The sequence below is a fragment of the Globicephala melas genome, chromosome 2 (assembly GCF_963455315.2).
Source record: "Globicephala melas chromosome 2, mGloMel1.2, whole genome shotgun sequence".
NCBI lineage: Eukaryota > Metazoa > Chordata > Mammalia > Artiodactyla > Delphinidae > Globicephala > Globicephala melas.
In genome coordinates this window covers 13,470,320-13,485,937 of record NC_083315.2, presented here as the reverse complement: position 1 = coordinate 13,485,937, position 15,618 = coordinate 13,470,320, and the positions used below count along the sequence as shown (strand labels likewise).

The 15,618-nt window shown below is 36.3% G+C and overlaps 1 protein-coding gene across 16 annotated transcripts in view; it reads left to right on the top strand.

Moving 5' to 3' along the window:
- Positions 1–15,618, top strand: part of MLLT10 (MLLT10 histone lysine methyltransferase DOT1L cofactor) — a 249,193-nt gene that overhangs the window by 225,322 nt on the left and 8,253 nt on the right. For all 16 annotated transcript variants that reach the window (XR_004035214.2, XR_004035213.2, XM_060292985.2 and 13 more), the window contains 6 exons: positions 7,131–7,248; positions 8,594–8,666; positions 11,937–12,091; positions 14,026–14,214; positions 14,807–14,895; positions 15,031–15,392. Coding sequence is in view for 14 of the 16 variants with exons in the window: in XM_060292985.2 (XP_060148968.1) it covers positions 7,131–7,248; positions 8,594–8,666; positions 11,937–12,091; positions 14,026–14,214; positions 14,807–14,895; positions 15,031–15,392 (986 nt within the window). In the remaining 2 variants the exon portion in view is untranslated. The remainder of the gene's footprint in view (positions 1–7,130; positions 7,249–8,593; positions 8,667–11,936; positions 12,092–14,025; positions 14,215–14,806; positions 14,896–15,030; positions 15,393–15,618) is intronic.

The following is a 15,618-nucleotide window of genomic DNA, read 5'->3' as shown; positions in this document are numbered from 1 at the left end:
TGATTTTTTTTTCATATGTGAAATGGAATACTTTAAATACCTGTTCTACCTGCAGTACAGGTATATTCTGAAGTTCAAGTGAGAATAAGTACTTTGCAGACCATGAAGTACTTTGGAATTAATGGTTATTACACCCATTTAGTCATTTCACATACAGCTGTTGACTAAGGTCTTTTCATTCTTAAATTATTTCAATAGCCTCTTTAGTTCTAGGGACTTAATTTCTACCCCAAAAGGTAGGTGATATATTGATTAGATATTGGCCAATTAAGAAACCTGCTTAGAATTGGTGGTTATTCTGCACAGTCCTGTTGCTCAATCATCAGTGTTCATTGATGGTTTAACTACAATTTAATCCCTCCCACTACTTTATAAACTCAATTGTGGGGCATTTCAGCATTAGCCTAAACAATGGTTTTGAATACGTTAAGCTCCTAACAATTAGGGAGCAGTTTGGGGCATTGAATAAAGTGGAATGATGCAATTGAACCTGACAGCTTTAACAGTCAGCCTGCTCATGGGACCTGAAAGTTGTTCACACATGGTTTCTTCTCTCATCACATGCTGAGTATTAAAGCCCGATGGTGGTAGCTGACACAGAAATGGGTCTGTTATCAGGATACATTTTAGAGTACAAAGTTAGGATTGAGTTGGAGAATATATGAAACTTTCTACTGTTCTCCAGTTTTTCCTGGAAACTTTTCTAGTCAAACAAACTGTGCATAAATTATCATTAAAATATTTGAATCCTTACATTATATTTGCTGTATTGCTATGTTATTATAGAATATATAGATTAAGATATCATTGCATAATGAGACAGTACTATCTAATTTTTCTTAGGGAAATGTTTTACTCTGAAATATAGCCATGTTAATATCAGACTATAATGGGCAAATTATGTTCTCTAATGAAGTTAATGGAAAAGATGGAAACCATAATAGTTTATGAAAAGAAGTTTTAAATAACAAGGTAAAGTTTGAGTGCTTGCCATCTGCCACGCATTCTTCTCAGCCCTTACGTGCAGTAACTCAAGTCTCACAGTATTCTTATGATGAAGGTACTATTTCTATCTCCATTTTTACAGATGGAAATTGAGGACAGAGAGCTTTAGTCCCTCACCCAAGGTGAGATAGTTTGTCTTATGGCCGATACAGTGATAACAAAGAGTTTTTTCTTGTAAGAGTATGGACGAAGTAGGAATTTTTAAAAATAATACTGTTTAGTGAGCTGACAGTATTTCAGAAGAACGCATTTTTAAATCGTGTCAGTGTTGGAAAGTTTGAAGAAGAAGCTGCTGTGTTTTAGAGCTTGTTTGAATCATTTGACTTTAATGTTTATTGACAGGTTAATTGTGCATTTAAAAAATGCTTGCTATGACCTCTTCCTATATGATTGAAGCATGAAGTTTCATACTCACCTCTAGATGATGCATTGCTATGATACTTTCCAAAGGTGAAATTTTGATAGGTACTGTTCTTTCAAACCTAATTTTTCTTCTTCATACTTTATTTTTCTGCCTTTACCAACATTAGGGAGGAAAAAAAAATCTACCAAAACAATACCCACTTTTAAGTCTGATACTCAGATAATTGAGTAGATTTAGCCTGATTTTTTCCCTCTCTACTACTAACTCCTTTAGAATGAGCCAAGTGCCTAGGAATTTGGTAGACTTACTTCACTCTACAACTAGAACTCTTTCAAAACTTCTCTGTGGTCCTAAGGGGACATTTGAAATGTAAGAGGTGAACTTCAAGCTGAAATATAATTTTAATCTTGTTAATATTTTAATAGGGTATGTCAGTCTACTTAGGAAGCACTAAATTTCTATGATTTATTTTGAGTTTCACTACTGCCTTGGTCTAGGGACTTGCATATCTTTCTAGATGCTTAACATAGTATGTTATTCTAAATTTGCTAAGGGTATTCTTTGACTCAGGTACTAAGCATATTTTGCTTCACCGTGACTTAGATTTACCTCAGTAATTATTCAGTTTATTTTTACTTTACTTGGCTCTGGGTCCATCTTGTAAAATAATTGTTACACTTAGTGAGACTTTTACTAAGGTATTAGAATAGATATAACATCTTGTGTGAAGTGGTTCCTTCAGTTATTAGTCTTGGGGAGGGAAAAAAGAACCTGTCTAAGGTATCATATATTTGGAAGTGAAAGCAGAAGTTTATTAAGGCAATATGAACTTAAAATTTCATAAAATATTTTTATCTTGATCTAAAACCGGTTTTTACATTTTGAGTAGATGACTTCATTTCATCAGGACACTATTAAGCCAAGTGACCAGTTTTTTGGCGGTCATATTCTTTTTTTTTTTTAAACATCTTTATTGGAGTATAATTGCTTTACAGTGGTGTGTTAGTTTCTGCTGTATAACAAAGTGAATCAGCTATATGCATACATATACCCTATATCCCCTCCCTCTTGTGTCTCCCTCCCACCCTCCCTATCCCACCCCTCTAGGTGGTCACAAAGCACCGAGCTCATCTCCCTGTGCTATGCGGCTGCTTCCCACTAGCTGTCTATTTTTACATTTGGTAGTGTATATATGTCAATGCTACTCTTACTTCGTCCCAGCTTACCCTTCCCCCTCCCCGTGTCCTCAAGTCCATTCTCTACGTCTGTGTCTTTACACCTGTCCTGCCCCTAGGTTCATCAGAACCATTTTTTTTTTTAGATTCCATATATATGTGTGAGCATATGGTATTTGTTTTTCTCCTTCTGATCCACTTCACTCTGTATGACAGGTCCATCCACCTCACTACAAATAATTTCATTTCTTTTTATGGCTGAGTAATGTTCCACTACATATATGTGCCACATCTTCTTTATCCATTCATCTGTCGATGGACACTTACATATTCTTTTTTGTTTCAGCTTCTTATTTTGAAATAATTTTGGGGTGTATAGAAAAGTTGCAAAACCAGTACAGAGTTTATGTGTCTTGTGGATACCTTCACTCAGCACCCCCAGTGTTTAACAACTCATACTCTTTATAGTGCCAATAGGCCTGAGAACATATTTGCCCACAGTAGACACTCTCTTTCCCAGGGCAAGATAGAATTGAAATAAGGTATGTACTTCCTTCCAGACACAATTGCCAGTTTTTTGGTTTTTTTGCATTGAAGTCTAGTTGATTTACAATGTTGTGTTAATTTCAGGTGTACAGCAAAGTGATTCAGTTATACATACATATATTTCTTTTTTTTTTTTCAGATTCTTTTCCCTTATAGGTTATTACAAAATACTGAGTATAGTTCCCTGTGCCATACAGTATGTCCTTGTTGGTTATCTATTTTATATATAGTTGTGTGTATATGTTAATCCCAAACTCCTAAGTTATCCCTCTGCCCCTTCCCCTTTCCTCTTTGGTAACCATAAGCTTGTTTTCCATGTCTGTGGATATGTTTCTGTTTTGTATATAAGTTCATCTGTATCTCTCTCTCTTTTTTTTTTTTTTTTAAATTCCTTATGTGAGCTCTATGATATGATATTTGTCTTTGTCTGGCTTACTTCACTTAGTATGATAATCTCTAGGTGCATCCATGTTGCTGCAAATGGCATTATTTCACTCTTTTTATGGCTGAATAGTAGTCCATTGTATATATGTACCACATCTCCTTTATCCATTCATCTGTCAGTGGATATTTAGGTTGTTTCCATGTCTTGGCTGTTGTAAATAGTGCTGCTATGAACATTGCGGTGCATATATCTTTTTGAATTATGGTTTTCTCTGGATATATGCCCAGGAGTGGGATTGCTGGATCATGTGGTAGCTCTGTTTTTAGTTTTTTAATGATCCTCCATACTGTTCTCCATAGTGGCTGCATCAATTTACATTCCCACCAGCAGTGTAGGAGGGCTCCTTTATCTCCACACTGTCTCCAGCAATGACAACTGCCAGTTTTTATACCAGGTCTTCTGAAGCAGACCTGTGGTACATTACTAATTTGCTTTTGGTGCACTTTAAAAATCCATGTTCAAAGTGTGCTTTGGAGAACTGTGTATATATTGTTTCCCTTATTCCTTGTTCCAGATTCCTTTTATATAAAAGCTTTCAGTGCCCTTTATGCTTCATAACTAGCTTCTTTAGGTTCTCATGGACTTCCATGAATCTTAATGCTTTCACTTATTAATAACGAAGGTTTTTTTGAGTCTACAAAATGCCAGTCATTGTATGTGTACTGTCCTCATAAGTTGTGTGTCTCTTCCCTGCTCACTCACTTATCCTTCTTTATTGCTACTAAGTTGAAGAATGTTTTTACTAAAATGTTGGGAGTTTCTTGGTCCTAAGGTGCCTACAGAGTTATCAAGAGTTTCCAGCAGTAACCGTTGTAAATACCATTTCAGAAGTGTTGGCCAAGCAGTGTCAGACATTTGTGGAATCTTTGGTAGCTCATGTTCCCTGCTTAAAATGATGGTAATGACTTGAATTTTAATGTGGAGTGCTTTAGATGTTTTCATATACCACAGAATCCTACATGGTAAAATTAGTCATTTATTTTGTCTCTCTTGGAAATTTCTTGTTTAGATAAATACAATAATTTTTAAAAGACAAAACTACCAGATAATTTTTAAACATTCAGAAAATTTGGGAAATTTATCATTCAGGATAATGAAGAATGTATTTCTAATTTATTTTATTATTTTATTATTAATTTTTCCTTTTCCTGCCATCCTTATAAAATACATGTTTCCTGCTTTGGAATCATGCTAACGATGATTGATTCTCTTCCTGTTGATAGTCATTATGGAAATCAGTTATGGTGTGCTGCTTTGCGTTTTGATCTGTTAGTGTAGTGGGCGTAGTGTGTGATTCGGAAAGTAAGATGATTTGGAGACTACATCAAGAAATTTGAAGCTAACGAGGATAAATATAAAGCTCTTGACAGAAGGAACCCTTCCTGAAAGAGAATAGGATCTTTGATTCTTGTCAAGAGACTAAGGCAACTCATAAAACTGATAATTGGAACTAGAAAAGCAGTTCAACTGGTATGATAATAGTTTTGATTCAGCCAGTGGATGAGTGCACAAACACGAGAGTCAAAGGATAGGGTGCAGGTGCAGAGGCCCCTCCTGTCCATGTACTCAGAGCACAGCCCCACCAGCAGTCGGGAATGCACTCATTCTTGCTGGTATTTTTCTCTCTCCTCTCTTGCTGTCAGCTGTTACTTCTTGCTGCCAACAAAATGTCTCAAGATATTACTTTTTCTTCGTCTTTCTAATTAATTTTCCACTTCTAATCTGTTATATGCTTAGTTGATCTTTTTAGAATTGTGTCTAGAGTAAGTAAGTTCGCTCTGCAAAGAGCATTTTTAAGTGTGAGGTGCCCAAGATTTTAAACTGGGTTACTGGTAACATCTGATCTTTCTGCGTGTCTCTTTGGATTTTTCTTGTTCTAAGTTATTTTATAAGTATCCAAGATTCCCAAGTAGTTAAATTCTGGAGAGGTTAAAAAAAAAGTCTTCCTATGTTTCCATTTTTGACTCATATTTTATATATTCTATACATGGTAAGTGTCTAGTGTGATCTTTAGGTTAAAGTGCCGACTTAGCTTTTGCCAAGGGCTAATTGATTGTTAAACAGTACTATATAATCCAAACTACTGACTTCGTATACGTATCTTTAATAAGAGGAAAAATGAAGCCCAGAAATTGACCAGTTGAACTTAGACATTACAGTATGAACTATGAAATATACCCTTTGAAACAATGGAAAGCAAGGACAGGATTCTACATCACGGGAACTATTACTATGAATTGTAAAGGCCAACTTTTATGCTTAGGAAGTTGGCTAGAGGCCGAATATTAATGTCAGGGTCTGAGTCTTTCCAGAAACACAGTTTATTCTCTTGTTTATATTTTGCTTGTTGTCACTATTATGTCGTCTTGTTCTCTTTTGTGCAGTTAAACATGTCAAAATGTCCCACATCTTTTGTTCTGCTGTTATTCAGCTGCTTTATATTAAAAATGCCTCAGTTCTTTTAAATTGTTTTCCAGAATTTTGTTTTGCAATAACTACACAATGATTTTGTTTTTATGAAAGGTTAAGTTTGATTTCATTCATGAAAAAGAAAAAGAAATCTACTTTGAAATTCGTGGTTCTGTTAAGTCTGAAAAGTATTTCAGGCTAGTAATAGCCTTCTGTGAGTTAACAGTGTTTTGTGTACAAGAGATTTGCTTCTAAAATGCCACATTTTTAAGGTTATAATATTCTTGGAAAGTGGGAGAAAGTATTCACATCAAAGAAGGCATTTTTATTACTTTGGATTACGCAAGACTTTGGCCAGCCTCCTTAGCTTCATCTGTTTAAGGGTTCATTTTCGCTTGTTTGGCACAAGTCCCAGTGGAGGCCTTCAGAATTGTGGTTAGCAACATGAATGAATCACAAACTGTGGACTAGCTCTTCAGTTCGTAGAGCTGGCTTACTGCCAAAAAGACAGTGCCTTATATGGGGTCAGGGCAAAGCTGTGATTCGTTGAGCCCTGCATTGTATAGAAAACATACTTGTGATGCCTGTTTGCTTTCTTTTAAAATAAAACAAAACAAAACAGAAAAAGCAGCAGGCTTCCAAGTCTATCAGAATAGGAAGTAACAAAATAGTGTGCAGGTTTTACTAATGACAGAGTTAAGCAATAGAAATATGGCTCTGTATAGTTAAAATACTAAAGGTAGAAGTTGGACCTTTTGACCTCCTCAGCCAGCCTGTGAGGTAAGAGATTGAAACATTTGTTAGACATCTGTTGTCTCCCTGCCCTTATTTTGTAAATGGTTTAATAAGATTAAATAACTAGTCATATGTTCACATGGTTACCATGCCACTGGTTTTGGTATCAAATAGGTACTTTGAAATTAAAGCATGAATAGTTAACTTTGTGCCAATCCTTTTTCTTTCTCTCTCTCACTTTTTTATTTTTTTAAATTTAGAGTTATGTAACTTTCCAGAAACTGGAATATTGGAACGGTGAAACAAGAATGAAATTTGCTCTTCAGAAAGTCAGAAATTTTTCTTATATTCTTAGGTTGGAGAAAGTAGTTGTTACTAGTTCTATTAGGAGGAAGAGTATTAAGATATTTTTAAGTATAATTCATTTGTCTTTGTAATTCTTTTCATTTAGGCAAATACTCTAGCTGGATCTTCTCTTAGTCAGGCATCATCTCATATATATGGCAATAGAATAAATCCAAATTCATCAATGGCAGCTCTTATAGCTCAGTCTGAAAATAATCAAACAGGTAAGATTTCAAGAATTTTTAAACTCTAAAATTCTGTTCCCTTCCCCCAATGTAATTTTTACCCCCTTCAGGTCATTTGATTTGAAAGATCTAAAGGTGTGGTTGATAAGTAAAATCTAAAAGGTGGGTGGGGGGTGCCCCTCCCTTTTTAAATCAAAAGAATCACAGTTGGAAGTAAATAGTATGCTGTGCTGCAAAATAGTGATGTGCTTTTTTACTGTCTGAAATGTAAATGTTTAAGCAGAGCCATCAGCAGGCAGGAATGCTAGTGTCTCCTGTGACTTTTGTGATTGATGTGTTCAGTGCTCAGTTCTGTGCAATGAAAGTAACATAACAGTGGGCTTTTCTGTGAATAGCCTCAATCTTTATTTGCATAATTCATGAAATTGCATTACACAAACTTGGTAAAAAAATCCTGTTAGAGAATTTCTACAGTGTTTAGTAATCCTGTGAATTTTTACCAGTTGACATTTTGTAGCGTTTGCCTCTTGTACTGTTTTAATGAGCCACTGGATTTGCTTTGTCTCATTCCATCCTTAAGGATTTGTTGACATGTCCAAGTAGTCATGCCTGTTTGGGGGAAGGGAATGGGTTTAGCAGTTCACCAAGAATGGATCAGTCATGTCTTTACACTTTAAGGGTCAGAGGTTACCTGACTCAGAGTAAGGGGAGGACAACCTTAAAGAGGCCAGATAGGATGATTTTATAAGGAACTAACTGTAGGGGAAATACAAGTTATTTTTCAAGCAGAGATATTCGGTGTTACCTAAGGAATATTTTGAAGAAATTAATTTCTTTTTCCTTTTAAATACAGAATTCTGTATTCCTACTTGTTATTGTCCATTTGGATATTTAGTGTTATGTGAAATGATCCATATAATAGATACACTTTTAGTGTGTAGCTCTATGTAATACATATGTATTTTATGACTTGTCTTGGAATGCAAAGTGTTAAAATATACAAAGCATAAGGATTTGCTGTGATAAGCATACAGATTAGCTGTCCACAGCTGTGATTCATTACTTTAACCGTAGAAATTAAAAGTGGCTGAGGGGAGGGTACTGCAAATGGAAACCACGCTTCTGTGCTGTAAAATTGAAAGGAATGAAAGAACGAACATAATCCATGGCCTTCTCCACCCACAAAAAACGTGTAGGGACAACGCCTTACATGCCACAGTTCAGCAATTCTAAACTAGCAACATACTAGATCTTCTACTTTCATAGGAACTGCAAAGATAGTGGTAAACGTTTTATGTATGTTTTAGAAAAAATCAGGGCCAGAGCTTAAAACCTGTTATCTAGTGAGAGTCACTTTATCAGCTGTGAAATATTTACACTGCAGATCAAGAACTCGGAGACAATAGCCGCAGCCTTGGTGGCAGAGGAAGCTCACCCAGAGGGAGTCTCTCACCAAGGTAAGCGTTATTTGCACTGCAAAGTATCGGCAAAGGAAACATTTTGCGATTTGGAAACTTCTTTAACTCATATCAGCAGAGCATACATTTGTGAGGCTATAAAAGCATTCTATAGATAAGAAGCATGTCTAGACAGTCAAGAAAAATGATTCTAAATTGACTTGAATATTAATTTAAACACATGGTTAGATTTGTAAGCTTTGTAAAAGATATACCTTTTCTTGGATTTCTAATGAATTTCAGCTCTCTTGTATATTTAGCTCCTGGTACTATTAATGTATTAATTTGGGTAATTCTTTTTGGTTAGAAAATAGTCTTAAAAGTCTCTTAGGGCTTCCCTGGTGGTGCAGTGGTTAAGAATCTGCCTGCCAATGCAGGGGGGACACGGGTTTGATCCTTGGCCCGGGAAGATCCCACATGCTGCGGAGCAACTGAGTCCGTGTGCCACAACTACTGAAACCCCTGCGCCTAGAGCCCATGCTCTGCAACAAGAGAAGCCACTGCAATGAGCAGCCCGTGCACCGCAAAGAAGAGTAGACCCCGCTCGCCACAACTAGAGAAAGCCCCCACGCAGCAACAAAGACCCGACACAGCCAAAAATAAAAACAAAACAAACAAACAAAAACAAACAAAAAAAGTCTCTTAAAGCTGTAGACTCCAGGCTTTCAACTTTGGGTTCCAGTTTTAGCTCTGTTGTGGGCAATGCACTTAACCCTTTAGTCTCTAGTTCCTAATTCAGTAAATGAAGTTCTTGTGGCTCATCTCTGAAATCCCTCTAGTTCTTAAAATTGTCTGAAGCAAAGTATAGCAAATATGTTACATTGTTCTGTGAAATTATCTTAGATATTATATGAAAGAGTTCAGGTACCATTTATTAATATATAATATATAAGGTTATTCCTGCGAATAGCACATTAGGCTATCGTTTTATTAACTTTATTCCACTCTCAACTCCTATACCTTTTTCTAGTTTGTTTTCTCTCTGTTCTCTAATTTTGTAAACTGCCTCAAGCATAGTATTAGATTGGGTGAGAATGGAGCAGAAGGAGGAAGAAGCCCATTCAAGAATCTTTTTCAACTGTGGAAATTTTAAAATTCTATTAAAAATAAAATTTTTTCTGCCATGGCTACCGTAAATATCACTGTTGTTATGTTGCTAATATATATGGGAATGTCTGTTAAGGAACATCTTTAACGTTAGAGAGATTAGTCCAGTAACCTCTAATTTTGCTATTTTCTAGTGCTGCATCAGTAGTGCCTTTTTTCTAATCCCTGAGTGAACTAAAGGTAGTATTGTTTTTCCTAATTGAACTCTGCAGAAAATTAAATAGTATTCTTTTGAAACTAGGAGTTTGAAGTACAATTATAACATCATCTGACCAATTTATAATTTATGCTGTGTTACTTCTGTACTGTTTTATTCTTTTTTTTTTCAAAGAAGAAAGTTAATGGATTTTTTTTGCTCATATGTTTAGTGGAGGAAGCGTCTCTGTGTTCTCCTTTTTCTTTTTTTAAATTTATTTTTGGCTGCATTGGGTCTTTGTTGCTGCGCTTGGGCTTTCTCTAGTTGTGGTAAGCGGGGGCTTCTCTTCTTTGCAGTGCATGGGCTTCTCATTGCGGCGGCTTCTCTTGTTGTGGAGCACGGGCTCTAGGCGCGCGGGATTCAGTAGTTGCAGCGCACGGGCTCAGTTACTCTGTGGTATGTGGGATCTTCCCGGACCAGGGCTCAAACCCGTATCCCCTGCATTTGGCAGGCGAATTCTTAACCACTGCGCCACCAGAGAAGTCCCTGTGATCTCCTTTTTTTTTTTTTTTTTTTTTTTTTTGCGGTACGCGAGCCTCTAACTGTTGTGGCCTCTCCCGTTGCAGAGCACAGGCTCCGGACGCACAGGCTCAGTAGTTGTGGCTCATGGGCCCACCCGCTTCACAGCATGCGGGATCTTCCCGGACCGGGGCACGAACCCGCGTCCCCTGCATCGGCAGGTGGACTCTCAACCACTGTGCCACCAGGGAAGCCCCCCTGTGTTCTCCTTTTAAACTTAAAATATCATGCAAGCTACCTAGAAATTATTCAGGATTCCTTACTGCAATTTTGCATTGTGCAGTTCTTCGTGTTTCATTAGCTAAATGGTATTTAACACAAAAAAATGGCACTAAATTACTTTAGCACATATTTCCAACTGTATATTATTCTTTAAAAATCAGCCTGAAATATAATGGCCTAAATTATCCTGGCAATAATATACTATTTGGAAAGGGATGGGCAGCTGTATGTAGCATGTGATGTTTACATGTAGAATAAAAAGCCTCATTTGTTTAACTTCTAATTTAAAGAGATTTTTGGAGAGATGCATATCAGGGATGCGGCAGAGCACTCTCAGGCTGTTGGAAGACCTGAGCTGTAGCCCAGCTCTGTCACTTACTAGCGGCGTATCTTTGGACAAGTCACTAAAGCCCCATCTTGTTTCCTCAGATAGAAATGGAGCCAGTAAGGCAGGTTTTGACTTCTCACTAGGTTGTTGTGAAGTTAAGTGGGTGGAAACACTTCAGAAACTCTAAAGCCCTTTACTAATTTATTATATTTTTATGGAGGCTGGAGAACAGAAATGGCCACATTTACTTATTTAAAACAAAAAGTGGATGAGAGAACATGACATGTTCATCTTAATATAAGTGATACTTGTTTTGGAAGAGGTTTAAGTTGTTATCATTTGAAGTACAGATGTAAGACATTTTAGAAAAAATTTGTATAAAGGGCTCAAAAATTGCTTTGGTCTGGATAATGTTCCCTAATTCTAAAAATACTTGAAACTAAGTATTTTTGAATGTATAACAAAATACTCCTTCAAAATTGTTTAAAAATTCTTTTTACTGATACTTGAGATTTTGTGGTTATGAATTAAAATGCTCTCTACTTTATTATAATTGTACAGTGTCTTTCTAGTCCTGTCTTTCTCCCTTTTGTCTTATAAAGTTGCATCAAGTTCTTTTACAGCCTATTTCAGAGATTATTAGTGGTGTGTTTATATATTTTCTAGTGGTTTTTAATTATTGAGCATGGCCAGCTATTCCCTTGATTTTTACCATTTGGGGAGGAAGGATGGTAATTACTAAATTTTAGGGTAGATTATGGTTTTATTGTTCTAACATAGGCAGCCCGGTGTTAGAAAACTTGTACAGGAGAAGGCTCAGCGTAAGGTGAGAAATGTGAATGTGCTTCCTTCAAAGGGTCCTTCTTCTGTTTAACCTGAGGATTAATGTTTCCAACAGGTCCCCTGTAAGTAGCTTACAGATCCGCTACGATCAACCAGGCAACAGCAGTTTGGAAAACCTGCCCCCAGTAGCAGCCAGCATAGAGCAGCTGCTGGAGAGGCAGTGGAGTGAAGGACAGCAGTTTTTATTAGAACAGGGCACTCCTAGTGACAGTAAGTATTCTCTTCTTGTCTTTAAAGAAAGATCAATAGATGGATGGATGGATGGATGAACAGATAGGTGGATAGATGTTGAAGTCACACTTCATCAACAATAGCATTGAAATTATGATATGTCTTACATAATATGGTGAGAAAGTGTAATGTAGTGGCTCAGTAGAACAAATGCTACAGGTTTACTGCTTGGACTTGAATTTTGTTTTTACCTGTTATTAACAGTGTGATCTTAGGCAAGTTTCTTAATGTCATTGTGCTTTTAGATTTCCATTTGTAGGATGGGAATAATTACCTATATCATAGTATTGTTTTGAGGGTTAAATGACATAGAATATATAAAGAACGTTGCCTGGCTCATGGAATTCACTGGTTTTTGTTACTTTTTATAATTATTAAAATATTGGTACATTGTTTCTCCATTGTACTTTGTTCTAATCAATTTTTAAAAGTTTTACTAAAATATGAGTTATAGCTTCTTTTAGCTTAGTTGTTTGAATCAAACTTGCTCATCTTTGGAGAATTTGTTTTAAAAAATGTGTATAGTCAAGTATGGCCAACTCTCTTGATTTTACAATTTGGGTGAGAAAGGAGAATAATTACTAAATTATATATATAACTTATATATATTATCTATATCATTTACTTGCTAAATTATGTAATATATATTACATATACATATTTAGTATCTTTACAGTTTTAAGTATTAAGGAGAGCCATGGGTGAAAAATGCCAAACACAAAAACTGTTACTGCAGATACTGTTAACTAGAGAAGTGGCCTAATGTTAAGGATATATATATATCTGGGGGAAGGAAATAATAGGTGTTTTGGTTTGGTTTTTAATCATTTTGGGGGTGGGAGGTATAAGCTTTTGCTGCTTTAATTTTTTAAAACAAAACAAAATATTTTGCTTATTGTTACACAGGTGCCACAAATTGGTATTTTTATGAATGGTGCTCTGACAAAAAATGATAATTGTGAGGAAATTCATGCCGGGATAATCCTTTGAACATGATAGCTGGAGGACAGGTTTAGCTTAGTCTTACTGCATCTCATTTGGGTATACTAAGGGTTTATTTGTGTGATCTTGAAGAGGAGGGATAAAAGTTAAATCCTTGGGAAATGACCGTATGTGTCTGTACCAGTAGAATTGTGTGTTTTCAAGGCCCTGAGGGCATGTTAAACAAATACAACTTTTTAATACATAGAACTTTTAAAGTGTCATTCACTGCAGCATCACACAGGCCTCTCTCTCTGCTGTGTCGAGAGGTCTGAGAGCTGTGGCAGGAACGGAAATGGTATTTGAGGTGGTAAGGCAGGACAGAAGCTGAGCCTGTATGCAGATGACGTGCCTTCCCATGGAGCCGGGAGAGGGACTGCGGTGCACACACACTGCTCTCTGCTGGGCGAGTGTGGATCCACAGGCCTAGCGGCTGGGCTTCCTAGTCCTGTGTCAGGTGGCTTGCTTAACTCAACCAAGCAACAAACAAATACTTGTGCTCTTTATTTGTGGCAAAGGATATTGGTGTGATTCTTTGCCCTTTGAAATATGATTTTAATGAAAAATCATGGCGAGCACCTTGAATTTTTAATTAGGTTTTCATTTTGATGAAAATAAAGTGTTCTCATGATTTTTCTTTGAGAATGGAAATTACCTGAACTAGGTTGGGTTTTTTTGGTATGTGGCGACAAAGTTTCCACATGGTATATCTAGGAACAGTATCTCTTTATGCTTACATAGGTACAAATATATTATGGTATATTTATATCTACATATAAATTTAGGAATAGAACCTAGTCACTTAGAAATGCTTTATAGAATTTCTACTTTTCTATTTTAATTTATTTCTAAAGTTATTGACACTTAAGTCCATAAAATACCTAGTCCTGTGTATGAAATTCTTTATTAAAAACCATTCAAATGTCTGCTAGTTTTAGGAATGCTGAAGTCATTACACCAACTTCAAGTAGAAAATCGAAGATTAGAGGAACAGATTAAAAACTTGACTGCCAAAAAGGAACGCCTTCAATTATTGAATGCACAGCTCTCAGTGCCTTTTCCAACAATAACAACAAATCCCAGCCCATCTCATCAAATGCATGCATTTTCAGCACAGAATGGTAAGTATGAATTTATTGTGGATCTAAAGAAAGTAGGATGGACTTCCATTATCTTTTTCATAATAACTGAATAATAACTGGTCACCAGTTATATGCAGATGTAGAAAAGGAATGATAAATTATTTTCTATGAGCATAAAGAATCCTGTTCATGTAGAGAACAAACGTATGGACACCAAGGGGGAAAGTGGTGGTGGGGGGATGAATTGGGAGATTGGGATTGACGTATATACACTAATATGTATAAAATAGATAACTAATAAGAAACTGCTGTATAAAAAAATAAAATTCAAAAATTCAAAAAAAAAGAATCCTGTTCAGTGTTCAATTTGAATTTGCTCTCACTTCTTCAGTACAGAATTTAATGGTAAAATTTAAATATGTAATGATCTCTTTATTGATTTAAAGCCATGATATTCAGTATAGATAAAGATTTTTTTCATTCAAATTGGTCTTAAGAATAACAAGGCTTAATATTTAAGTGTTTTTAATGCGGGCTTCAGGGTAAGCTTTTTTAGACAAACCTTTAATCTTACACATAATGTAATTTAACAGGTAAATAGGTTTCTTTTTCTTCGTCTTTTTTAATCTAGCTCCTACTACTGATTCCTTGAACAGCAGTAAGAGCCCTCATCTAGGAAACAGCTTTCTACCTGATAATTCTCTTCCTGTATTAAATCAGGTAATTTGGGTGTGGTTAGTTTCATTTGTGTGTTTCACTTATGAACAGTAGTATATCACATTAGATGGTTTAAAATTATTTTAAACAGTTTTGCTGTGTTGTTTACAACTTAGTTTCTATTCTTTCTTACGTTAGGACTTAACCTCCAGTGGACAAAGCACCAGCAGCTCATCGGCTCTTTCTACTCCACCTCCTGCTGGGCAGAGTCCAGCTCAGCAGGGCTCAGGCCTTAGTGGAGTTCAGCAGGTCAATGGTGTGACAGTGGGGGCACTGGCTAGTGGAATGCAGACTGTAACATCCACCATTCCTGCCGTGCCTGGAGTGGGTGGAATAATTGGAGCTTTGCCAGGTAACCAACTGGCAATTAATGGCATTGTAGGAGCTTTAAATGGGGTTATTCAGACCCCTGTCACAATATCCCAGAACCCTACCCCCCTCACCCACACAACTGTACCACCTAATGCAGCACATCCAATGCCAACTACACTGACTAACAGGTAAGAAACTTACTTAAATACCTTTTGGGTTTTTTAGTGCAACGTGGTACCAGTGCTGTCCATACTTTAGATTGGGATTTTTAAATGTGCTCCTTGTTAGATGTACTCTAAGAAATTAAAACCCACCAAACTTAATATATTATACCAAGAGCCATTTATTTTTGACACTTAAGTAATTCAGGTTAAAACAAAATTAAATCACCTTTCGTAACAAAGCATTAGGTAT